Below are 12,752 nucleotides of genomic sequence, written 5' to 3' on the forward strand. Positions count from 1 at the left end.
TAAAAATAAGAGTACAATAATGTTCTATATGTCAAAAAATGCATAAAATAATACAGAAGGCATATTAGCTGTGAGACTTCCCTTGAATGGTGAATTTCAGAGTGAAAATTAAAATTCCTCTCCTTAAGAAAATTTGAGGTTACAAAAATATGTTTTCAAATTTTTCTTAATAACGACTGGTGCTACAGCTAAAATTATTATGTCTGTAAATAAGGCTAAGAACAGCTAATAAAACAATGAAGTTGTTGCCAACCTAACACTCTCTAATTTCCCACAACTTGAAGTGTCCCAACGTGGGCTAGTCTATTATAATACTCTATTCTACCCTATTTTTAAAATAATATTTTTTTTACAGGTTGGACCAGGAGAAATTCCAGCTAATAAATGTGAGTAGCCTTCAGTTTATTTCAATTTGTGGAGCTTTTCTGCCCATCAATAATTAAATTGTTACTAGCATGATTTGTAGATTATAATTGTGAATTTAATAAATTTTAATAATATAAATTTCAAAAATATTATCTTGGAAATATCTGGCCACTATCTCTAACACATGATACATGCTGCCAGCGTTTAACTAAGCGTAGTCTTACTTAGGACGGAAGACATTTCATTCAGAAAGTAATTAATGGAACTAGCAATTAATGAATAAATGAACCAATAATTTCTCATCGAATATACGTCATGGATTGAAAAAGTTAATATCTTTGGAAATAAGCTATTATACTTATAATTATCAAGTCACTTACCTTCTTATGGTGTCGTTGTTGAATATTTCAATATCACTTGTCTGCTTGCAGTTACACGCCACACTTATTCTGTCTGCTCTGCCCAGAGTCTGTCGACAGTCTTTCCATTTCGCGCATCTCAGACCTTGTTTTTGCAGCTACCCTGAGTTTTCTTGGCGTTTCGGTTTCTATAAACTATTCAGGATTCACTTCGACTCTTGGGAATGAAAAATTCAAACGACGCTCGCGCCTTTTTTCATTTTCATTTTGGCGCTGCTCTCTGCCTTTGCGAACGGTGAATAGTTCAGGTTTAGGGGATTTGGAATGGGTTGGGGCACAAGGGGAGTAGTTGAAGGGTATGTCGGGGTAGGGTTTTAAGAGGGGGGAACCCGCAACCGGTCAGGTCGTAAAGAGGGGATGAAATTCGTGAAAAACTAGAATTGGTGCCAGAAGTTATTTGACCCTTGAATACCAATGATGGGGTTGGAAGTTTCGATAGGTTTCGATGCTTTTTTCAAGGATGTGGAATTTTTAAGTCTCTGATCCTTTTTTTTAAAGCAAGGGAACAGTTATTTGTAATCTATTGTTTAAACGCGTTGTTTGTGCTCGAAAAGCTAAAATCCTTCTATTACATCTTCTTGATTAAATTAATTTTTTAACGGTTCAAAACAAATTATATTGAAATTGTTGGCATGTTTGTAGACTCAATTGGCTGACATTTACTTAATTTTTCAATCAATGCTCTAGAGCTGCACCAAATATTGAGTTTTGTAATCATGAATAAAGTAAAATGATGAATCTGAAAATTTCAATTGTTAGGAAATTCAGGACCCGGAGCTCAAAAGTTCTGTAATACTCATGATTAAAGATTGTATTATCATAAAATCTTGAACTAATCTCAACTTCTCGAATGTAATTATTGTTCTAAATAATAGATGATCAACTTTCTTAGAATTCTCCTGCATTGGAGCTCAATTATCACTAATGGTCTTTCTTTTAAAAAAGTTTTATAAATTTTTATCGACTCTTTTGCCATTATGGAACTGAAAAGTCGATAATTTATGACATGTACTCTCCAGATCTTTTCAACGATTGAATAAACTTTTCCTATTAATAGAATGAAAAATTACATACTCGACCGCTGACTAAAAACCCTTTCATTCCAACTTTCTTCGCTTACCCACCACTAAACTCTAAAGATGAATGACCTCAATAGTATTGTAGTAAGTGGAATTTTATTGTAGTCCAGGTGAAATAAATTATAAGAGTCCTAGAATTATATCAGCAATAAAATTTCATTATACATTCACGGTGGTCTAAAATTGAATCAATTATTCACTATGAATGAATGTTTTGATTAAATTTCCTCCATTAATTACTTGTTGAATTGAATTCCTGAAGCATAAAATTGCTGAGTAATGTATTAACATTCCATTCTCTGTATCCTTTTAATTAAGCCCCTACATAGCCCATACAAATCGAAGCTCATTGCTCTCAGAAATAAATTTTTCAGCAATCAAAGAAATACAGAGACAAAATTAGAAAGAAACGAAAGATAATATACAGATCGGACTATACTGTTCTTAATTGAAAATTCTATTAATTCATTGTTAGCAATGAACTATTGAAATTTTTTGAAGATCGTTGAAAGAGGATAAGTTTTTCTCTGGTTTAAAGAAAAATGCATTATTCTATTGCTTCCCACTTCCTGTTTTGAGGAATTGGAATATAAACTGAAGAACTAGTTTCATTGAAATACTAATTGATTTTTTCTCATTATAGAACAATGGAAGGAAGCTATAAAGATTTATTATTTGTTAAAATCACTGCATATTTACTTGTAACAGTACTTCCTGAATATTTATCACATCAGAAGGTCTTTAAAAAGCTCAGTTCATAATAACAACTCCTCCAGCATGCATTTTTCTGTTTTTGATGTACAAGTTTGTACGAAGCTGTCTCAGCTTGATGACAGTTTGGATACTTTCATAAAGTCCACTCTTCTTTGAAGATTGGTTTTCGTCTGATGGGGATGCAAAGTCCATTAAAAGTATTTTCCAATCTTGAATGTTTGAGAAAAGAGCCATTGGATGGGGATTCCAAATCGTCAATATTATGTCACTAGTCTTCAGGAAGTGAGCCTCTATTTTATGCGTCATTAGAGCTGTTCACAATGACGACAGTTACAGCATTACTGGTTTTGTTTTCAGTGAAAATCTTTCTGAAAAGATTCAGAAAGTGCAGTGTAGTCTTTCAGAATTTGCAATTTGGTCTACAGCTATTATTGAAAAAATGGTAGCGCTATTAAAAAAGTGTTCATTAATTTATTTCTACTGCAGTGACTTACTATTAAATTGAGATACCAATTAAGTATTTCTGTATTCCTAAGAATTTTAATTCCTAGAGATAACACCATACTGTGTTGGTCTATTGTGTTCAAATATCAAATATTCAATTTCCTTTATACTGTGTCAGAAGATAGTGCAATATTTTGAAAATTGAAGTAAAAAAGTTGGTTGTTAGACATTTGACGCATTCATTAGTGAAACACTCAAGAAACACTGTGTTTTATTTCAATTCCTGAACATCAAACAAAATTGACTTCATACCTTTACAATTGATGAAAAATGTATGTAATATCGTTCTCTACAGAAACAGCAGTTTGTTGTACTTGGTTGTTGATTAAAATAATATCCAAAATTATTCTGTTCTAATAAAATTCAGTTCGAGTCAAACTCTGTCTCATCTACAATTCTAGAGTTATTATGCGATCCTTGTTCTTCATAAAATTGACTATTACTACTTACAAGTAGTAACATGCAATCATGTTTGAAGCTTATTTTTAATCTCAACACAACATTTTATTCTGGAGGGAGAGAAATCGGGTTTGGACTGTTGTTTTTCTCCCCAATCATAATCTAGAGTTTTGCTTGTTGTACCTGTATGGTTGGATAAATGAATGAATGGATAATATGATTGATGGTCAATATCTTCATAAACAAGTTCATCGTTCAATAATCTATCAAAATCATTGGATGTTTAGGAGTGGCCGTAGTCGAGTGGATCAGATGCTGGTCCAGAATTTATGATTCAGAGGCCCGTGTTCAAATCCCGGCCCGGGCAAGATATTTATCTCGGGCCACTCCCGTGTTTCGGATGGACACGTTAAGCCGTCGGTCCCGGCTGCCTAAAAAGCAGTCGTTAGGTCATGTCAGAGGCCCTGAAATTGATCAGTTGCGACCTGAAAACTCTGACACCAGACCTGAGCCAACCAGGTCACACGATATTATTGACCGAGCGAAGTGAGGTCTAACATTCAAGTCAACGGTTTGGCATTTCTCTTAATGTTTATATGTTGCGCATTTACGGCGAAACGCGGTGATAGATTTTCATGAAATTTGACAGGTATGTTCCTTTTTAAATTGCGCGTCGACGTATATACAAGGTTTTTGGAAATTGTGCATGTCAAGGATGATATAAAAGGAAAAAGGAGCCTCCTTCATACGCCAATATTAGAGTAAAAATCAGACTATAGAATTATTCATCATAAATCAGCTGACAAGTGATTACACAGTAGTGTGGAGAAGCCAGTCTATTGCTGTATTTCCATAAGGTCTATAGTTTCAATAAGGTACTTGTGGATGAGAATACTGCGTGAGGTCTACTGTTCACAGAACTACTAGTTATTATTATTATTATTATTATTGGATGTGTTCAGAGTTTAGCCTATTCTCATTTTAAAGCTCTCCAATTTGCATCCAAATATACTCGTTTGTTATGGCTTATAATGATTAATAAATCGTGACTGTCTTGACCACATCATCGCTACTAACTAAGCCTCTCAATCTGCTCTGACTTCATACTGTCAGCATTCCTCATAAGTCACATCAATGCTTCCCATTCAAACAATGCTGACAGTTCAAAGTGAGTCTCAGTATATCAGCACATAATTTGCTCGATTATTTCTGCTGAGCCTTTGCCTTGAGGCTCTTAACCTTTCCTCTTCTAATCGTCTAGGCTACTCCCAAAGCTCTACTCTCACCTTCTATATATTCAATTTTTCAAGGTCAAGTTTGAGATTTGGATGTTTGCTATATCTGACAGCCACTAAACGAATCTGGTCAAATGTGTGTCTTCTTTCGATAAAATTTAATAAATTAGTACTTGACATAGATTCTTCTTTGAACAAAAATAAATTGATAAAAACCGAAAGAATTCGAATGTGTACTTTGAAATGAGTCTTTGACAAACATATAAAATTGTCTCTTCTGGTTTATGGCTTAAATTTGTACAGCCCTGCTCTATCATCAACTGTTTGGAAAAACCTACAAATTCTTAGCAATTTTATGGCATAAATATTCATGCTATTTTCATCTGTGTTGGTAAAAAACCTGTAAAATGATTAGTAATATGTTGGACGATCTGAGTAATAAAAGTTTATACTACACAAATCAATCGCCTTATATACTTGAGAAACCTGTTCCATGTTTGATTGATGTGGGCTATAAATTTTCAGTTATAGTCTGAAACGGTTAGCATTCCTTGTTTATTCTGTAATATCAGAGCTCCCCATTCCTCAAATGCTGAAATTTTCAACTGAGTTTCACTTGAGTGGTTGCTGTTAAGTTTCTAGTTCATTCTGTAGTTAGATTCACTATAAAGTGACACAATTCTTTCTACAAAATAACATTAGCGCTTTCCATTCATCCAATGCTGAAAGTCTGAAGCTAATCTCACTTGTTTGATCTGGACATGTTTTATGATTTGCTGGGATTTTTTTAATTGATTGTAAAATGAGACTTTTTCAAGGTATAGGATTGATAATTATTATTCTAAAATTCCATCTGTGTTAGGCTATGAAATTGTAAACCTCATAAACTGAAGATGTAAACCTAATCTGAAGCTATAAACGTTTTACCTAACATAAATAAGTCCGATTATTAGAAAATTCCGCCTGTGTGAAGTAAAATCTCCTCTCTACAAAGTTTGTAGTTTTTTCATAAAAATATTTTTTAAATATGGGATATTATCACAACTGAGGCCTCCTTAAAAATATTATAGCCTCTAGACCTTCTATTCAGCTATACTGTAAAATCAATTTTCGCCTGTTTTTCTATTGGCTCATCAATAGAAACTCTAGTGTATATGTGTGCCTATAGTGCATATGTCTGATTTAAAGCTGTTGATAAATTTATCATGTTTGATTTATTAAGGTTCATTATATTCGTTTGGTTTTCCAACTGCGAACTACAAACTATAACTACTTAACCAATTAAACAGTGGTTTCACTCTTTATCAGTTCTTAATTTTAGTCAATTCTTATTTCCATTCCTCATATGCTGTATAATTTCCTTGTACCTGAGACAAACAAGCTTTCTATTTATTTGAGTGTATTTTTCATACTATTCAGTGATTTGATTGAGTGAAAGTGAATTTTGTGATATGCTTATAAGCCTAGAATTAAAGATTTCTTGTAATTTCCTATTTACTGTTTTTCGAATAAATGGGAAAAAATAATAGACCTATGGGAGGAAGCTCTTTCATCCTGATCTTGGAAAGTACTCAACTGTTTTGTGTTATAATTTGATATTATATATTCTCATTGTTTAAGAGCATTCTTGAAATTTTACAAATGGCATCTTAGTTTCAAATCAAATCAATTTATTTTCCATGTTTTCAATATATACAGAGCATGAAATTACCCTAGTTACTGAAACAATTACCATGTAACTAAAAAATCACAATCATACCCAGAAGAACATTACTAAAAATCAAATATATATGGAAAATAATCCCAAAGGTTACAAAAACCTGTTTGGGCAGAAAAAACTACTTAAAATAAAAATAAGTGTTACAGTTAACAAAGCAAATTGAGAAAGAGTAAAAAAAACTAAAAAGACAAGAAAAAAGGAAAAAGAACTTCAGTATCAGTTTAACATTATTAAAATACAAACATAATACATTATACACAATAACATTACAAACTAAAAAAAATGTCGCGCTTACCAGTTGTAAAAAAGTGTACTACTGTGCAGGCATGCAGTTCAAACAATATTTTCATAATAACCAGAAACATCTTCATGTATCAGATGTCTATGTAATAATCTGCAGAAAGTTGTCTTCTGCCTACACCTTTTTATGTCCACAGGAAGCCTATTGAAAAACGTTGGTGCTAGAAAAGTGAAGAATTTTTTGAAAATTGTAAGGTTGGGCTTAGGGACTTGCACATTTTGTTGATTCCTCCCAACCCTGCGCATATAACAATAACAGTTTCAATATAACATGCCTCAGCTGTACTAATAATGTGAATTACCAAAGTATGTCACCCAAGATGCCCATTAAGTGATCAAATAGTTCAGAAAATATCTTTGACAACTTTTATCAAAGATTTGATTCCATATTCTATACTACAGTATTAGGCTGTGTTCTGTTTACACCTTAATACCATTACATAATCTGTTAACAATGAACTCACATACTCCAAAATCTATTGGTGTCAAGAAACTTTATAAACTATTATAATAGAGTCACCTGCTACAAAAAACTGTCTGTATGCAACATGAATGAGTCAACAACAAATAGGCCTAATTGAATCATGATTGACGAATCTGTTGATAGCTGACAGAGTAGGCCTACAGTGTCATAACTGATCATGCAAATAACGAACAGTCGACTATTGACACACATCGACTGCTGTGATTTTAGTCATCCACTTTTTAATCATAATAGTGCAGTGAGATTCACTGTTGAACTGTCAGCACTAGTTAAATGGGAAGCATTGATGTCATTCATGAAGAATGCTGACAATTTCAATTAAATATCACCATAGATTTCATCTATCTATAAATATAAAATATGATGCCCCTCCGGTTCAACTATATGTCCTTCCTATGTACATTATTGTCACAACTTGATCAGGTGCAAAATATGGATGTAGGCTTTTTTATACTAACTATAGATACTGTACACTGCGAAAGTTTTGTCCTCTATATAAAGTTTCTTCTTCCTCTTACTCCTTTCCTTTTTTCCTGCTCTCTGATCCTAGTACCTTTTGTGTACTTTTTATTTTACTCATGTTTCTCCTCTTCCATCACCTTCTCCTCCACCTCTTCCATTTTTGTTTCCTTCTTAATTAATCTATTTCCTTCACCTCCTCTTTCCATCCTCCTCAATCTACTTCTCTTCCTCTCCACTCTAATTCTGGCTCTTTCTCTTTATTCTCTATTTATTATTACAAGAAAGCATAATTGAAAAAGGGGAAAATAGATATGATATCAATAATATTCAATAACAAAGACATTTAGTATGATTGCTATGTTGTCTATACAGTAATACATCTACGTGTCTAAGGACTTTGTAAGCTATTTTTAGTTTACCGATGATAGCCTGAATATTTTTGTGACTTGAGCAGGTGGAAAGTATAGGTGTAATATTTTATACTAATATAAATACCATACCAGTATAGTCATAGTACTATTCACGTAAATACAATCATGTCTTTACCAGGTATGGAAAACATCATAGATAAGTATAGAAAGCAATATATATGTATTCAGAATATAGAATACAGTATCTATAGTAATACTGTGTGCAATGTTGGTGTGATAGTTATGTCACGATAGAGTGACTATTGCTAATGTCATTAACTATTTGGTTCTTGTCTGGTACGTCATCACCAACTGGACAAAAAGAAGCATTTAGGCCAACTTCGTGATGTAATAATAGTGTATCCTACTTGCTAATTCACCATTCAGTTAGTACAGATTCAATTAGAACTGTCAGAATCGGTCCAATCGGTTAAATAAGAAGCATTGATGTATTTTCAAGCAATATAGATAGTTCAAAGTTGGTCACACTGTAGAAGAAAAGAGAAGCAAGATTTAGAGTAAAGAGGATAAGAAGAAGATTGAGAAGGTGAAGGAGAAGAAAATAGTGGAAAGGAAGAAGAGATGGAAGAGGTGAAGGAGGAGGCGGTAGAAGAAGAGAAACAGAAAAATTAATTAGAATAAAAAGTGAACAGAAGGTACTAGGAAAAATAATAAAAAAGTAAAAAGGTTAGAATAATTAATAATAATAAGAGAAAACATTTGTACTGCATAGTACCACAGAATACAGCATATTGTATATGCACAGAATATTGTATTCTGTGATAATGAATCTGGAAATTGAATACTATAAAGAAGTAGAATGAGATAGAATGAGTAGATAAGGAGAGTAGAAAGAGAAGAAGGAGGAGAAGGAGAAGGTGGACGAGAACGAGGAGTTGGAAAAGGTATGAAGAGGAGAGAGAAGCAGAAGTAATGAAGGAGAAGATTGAGAAACAACCAGAGCATACTTATTCTGTAGCCTACTGTACACAGGTACACTGTACTCTTCAAATAACAGTAATACTCTGTCTCCTACTGAAAAAGTGTCTCCTTTTCAAAAGAGGTGTTGTACAGTCGTTATAATATTGGTCGTGACAGAAATATTAGTATAGCCTACATCAGTATAGGTGACACAAAAACTTGATCTTAAATACTTGAAGCTCAGATGTGACACAAAAGAGGAGTAAAAGAATAAGACGCAGAATAGAGGTTAGACGAAAAGGGTGGAGGAGAAGATGCAGAAAAATGAGAAGAGGCAGAAGAATACATGATGTTGGAGTAGGATAATTCATTTTAAATATGGAACGTCGAGGGAGTTGAAGTTGAAGACGATTTGGAGAAGTGACACAACAGAAAGACATGAAGGAGCAGGTGGAGAAGAAGAACAAGAAGAAGAAATTATTTAGACTGAAAAGAAGAAGTATGTCACAAAGTATTTACCAACGTTCTGTATTCTCTAGCAGTATTAGTATTAGTTCAGAACATTGTCAACACTACATCATCGTCTATTGAGAATATGCAAAATTATGCTAGAGATTAGTACAATATTGAGAATTGCTCAACAATAGTCAACACTTGGTCCACTTTCGCTCTCGATTGGGAACAGTAGCATGAGTAGAAAAATAAGGAGTTATTGAAGAATAGAAAAACTTAAAAGAAATTTTTGAAAAAGGCGATGACCAAGAAATGTTTGAGCAGTGAGTCAATAACAGTAAATAATAGTGTTGAATAGAATGTTGGTTTCCTCATCCACACAGTGCCGATTCAATCCCATAATTCAATCTAAAAAATAATAGTGAATGTTACGTCGTTCATTCATGGATGAATGAAATTCTGTGATTCTTCAAGTACCGTAGCGGATTAGCCAATTCAGAAGCATATCTTACTGTTTTGTTTTTTGAGTTTCATATGAGGCAAAGGCTATGGGAGTAAAGGCCTAATATATGTGATATATAGTGATATATAGCCTATCTTCTGATTCTTCCTCTCAGGGATTAAGCATTTCTTCCTGTTCCGAACCTCATAATATTATCCATCAATAGTTATCCTGGACGTCCTCGGTCTCTCTTGCCTTCTGGCTTGTAATTGAGCACCAATTTTGATAACCTCTCTTCGTGATATATATTACAATTGTTATTGTATTGTGAATTGTCTAAACTTTCAATTATTGAAGTTTCCATCAATTAATCTAATATGTCTGGTATTTTTGACAGGATACAGTTCTGCCAGAAGCGGTACGTTTTTGGGAGCAGGCGCTGTTCGTTAGAAGAACTGAAAAAGTAATTAGGTTAAGTAGGTGAGTCACTTCAACTCATTTCTTAATAAAAGTGCTCTATTTTTGTATTGCAGCTATATCACTTCATTCATGTTATTGGTTAGTTGTAGCAATTCTTATCTTGAATTAGTTTTATTCATTTGAAATAGATTTATTTACACTCAACATAAAATATAAATTCTTACAATAAATTGTTGATTGAACATTTAATAATGAAAATAAATACTGTATATTCCCTGTACTCTATTTAACCGAAAACTACAATAGTCCAGTCAATATGGACATAAAAAAGGGGGTGTGCTGGCAATTTATATTGTAGTTCTGATTTTTTAATATATTATTTCGGTACATAAGAGAAGTCCAGAACCAATTTCTTCATGCAAAATTTTCTTGTGCTAGATAAAGGGCGGCCCAAAAACCTTGTATTTTCGGCTCATTTTCGAGTTTTCAGTTATTTCTGCCAAATCTCGTGATCGGACAGAAAAATTTGCTCTCGCCTTTTTTTTAGATCATAAATTAATTCTGAATAAAATGAGATCAATGGGAACTCTCTATCTCCAATGAGTACTGAGTTATGTTTTTTCAAAAATGAGTGAATTTTGAATATAGAAATTGGCCATTTTTTTGTATTGGAATATGGGCTCAAGTACACTCAACAATAAATGTTTCATTTTTCGACCGAATTTGGCTTATGATGCATAATTTTGGACCGCCTTGACGAACCGAGAAGAATGGAGTGTAGTACGATGAAATCTGAGCATTGTGTCAAAAGTTATAGGTGTTTGAAATGTTGATCCTTGAGGTGTCCTTAAGCGTGCCTCTCCACTAGGAAATACTGAAATGAAGTGCATCTAGCGGGTGATTTTCATAGAACATGATCTCATGAACTTATGTCATTGTGCGAAATATCAATGTGAAGACAATGTAGTTGGTGATGATGATTGAAGCTGAAAATTAGGTGTTTTTCACAATACAAGGAGCATTGTTGCCAGGTGTACCTGAAAATCTATTTGAGATAGAGCGCTCTCCCTGATCTCAGATTGTAGAGCACAAAAATACGCCCAGAGGGATTTTGAATTATACATCTAAATGTTAACAATCGGATGATATTGTTGATCAAAAACTAAAATTCATCAAAATTGATTTTTCCTTCAAATTTCACTCATTTTTGAAAAAACATAACTCAGTACTCATAGGAGATAGAGAGTTCCAAACGATCTCATTTTATTCAGAATTTTATGATCTAAAAAAAAAGGCGAGAGCAAATTTCTCTGCTCGATTACGAGATTTGGCAGAAATAGCTGAAAACTCGAAAATGAGCCGAAAATACAAGGTTTTTGGGCCACTCTGTATCTAGCACAAGGAAATTTTGCATGAAGAAATTGGTTCTGAACTTCTCTTATGTACCCAAATAATCTATTAAAAAATCAGAACTACAATATAAATTGCATGCACCAATGTATAAAGTGACTGGACTACAACTGAAGATGGAAAGAACGGGATGTATTGTATCAATTTAATGCTAATAGAATAACATTTTATAGAACAAAAAATTGAATAATTGTTTTCACAAACTACTACTTTATCGAAAAGCACAGTTTTATTTTTGATACATCCACATTTATTATACTTTTGTACATTTCTTATACAAAACTATAATAAATGTGGATGTGACAAAAATGTCACAACATTGTACGTTTTATACAAAAGTATAATAAATGTGAATATGACAAGAATAAAACTGTGTTTTTCAATTATGGAAAAATTTCATAATATCAATTCTCATTCAACATACTTTATCGAACTTGGTGGTGTAGAATATTAAGGAATTTATTATGAACTATATTCTACAACATTTCCTTCAGTAGTATTAAATTTTCTCACATATAATTAATATTTTCCATTCAAATTGAGTGTTTCTTATCAAATGCTACTACAAGATCTGTATTGTATTGTTGAATAATGCTTATTGATAGATTGATATGTTGTTATTGCAGGAAGTGTGTGAATAACCAAGTATTCTATAGGAGAGGGGACAACTTGTCCTACTGTAAGGAGGCGTGTGAGGCGAAGACTATGTGTGGAGAGGTGCAGGTTCCTGAAGAGCATTTAGAGGTATGCAAAAACAATTCCAATGCGAAATTATCAATATAGACTTAGACAACGTATCTCCAGTTATAACATTATTGTCGGGTGTGATTGTTCACCGGCTAACTTCAATTTTGCCCAAGATGAGTAATGAAACGTTTCTTAGAGCATAAGATACTTGGAAATTGCAAAAAATTGAAGTCTGACTCTACTTCTTCTACCTCTACGCCTGTAAGCAGTACACCTATTCAAGTATCGCACCAGCCTTGTAAGTTCACATTCAGAATTACATTGTTT

At 33.1% G+C, this 12,752-nt stretch overlaps 1 protein-coding gene across 2 annotated transcripts in view; it reads left to right on the top strand.

Annotated features, from left to right (window-relative positions):
• The window catches only part of LOC111056302 (leishmanolysin-like peptidase), a 199,720-nt gene that overhangs the window by 165,031 nt on the left and 21,937 nt on the right, over positions 1-12,752 (top strand). For both annotated transcript variants that reach the window (XM_039425862.1, XM_039425863.1), the window contains exons 3-5: positions 356-386; positions 10,306-10,388; positions 12,365-12,482. In XM_039425862.1, the coding sequence (XP_039281796.1) occupies positions 356-386; positions 10,306-10,388; positions 12,365-12,482 (232 nt within the window). The remainder of the gene's footprint in view (positions 1-355; positions 387-10,305; positions 10,389-12,364; positions 12,483-12,752) is intronic.

This window comes from Nilaparvata lugens, chromosome 4 (genome assembly GCF_014356525.2).
Source record: "Nilaparvata lugens isolate BPH chromosome 4, ASM1435652v1, whole genome shotgun sequence".
NCBI lineage: Eukaryota > Metazoa > Arthropoda > Insecta > Hemiptera > Delphacidae > Nilaparvata > Nilaparvata lugens.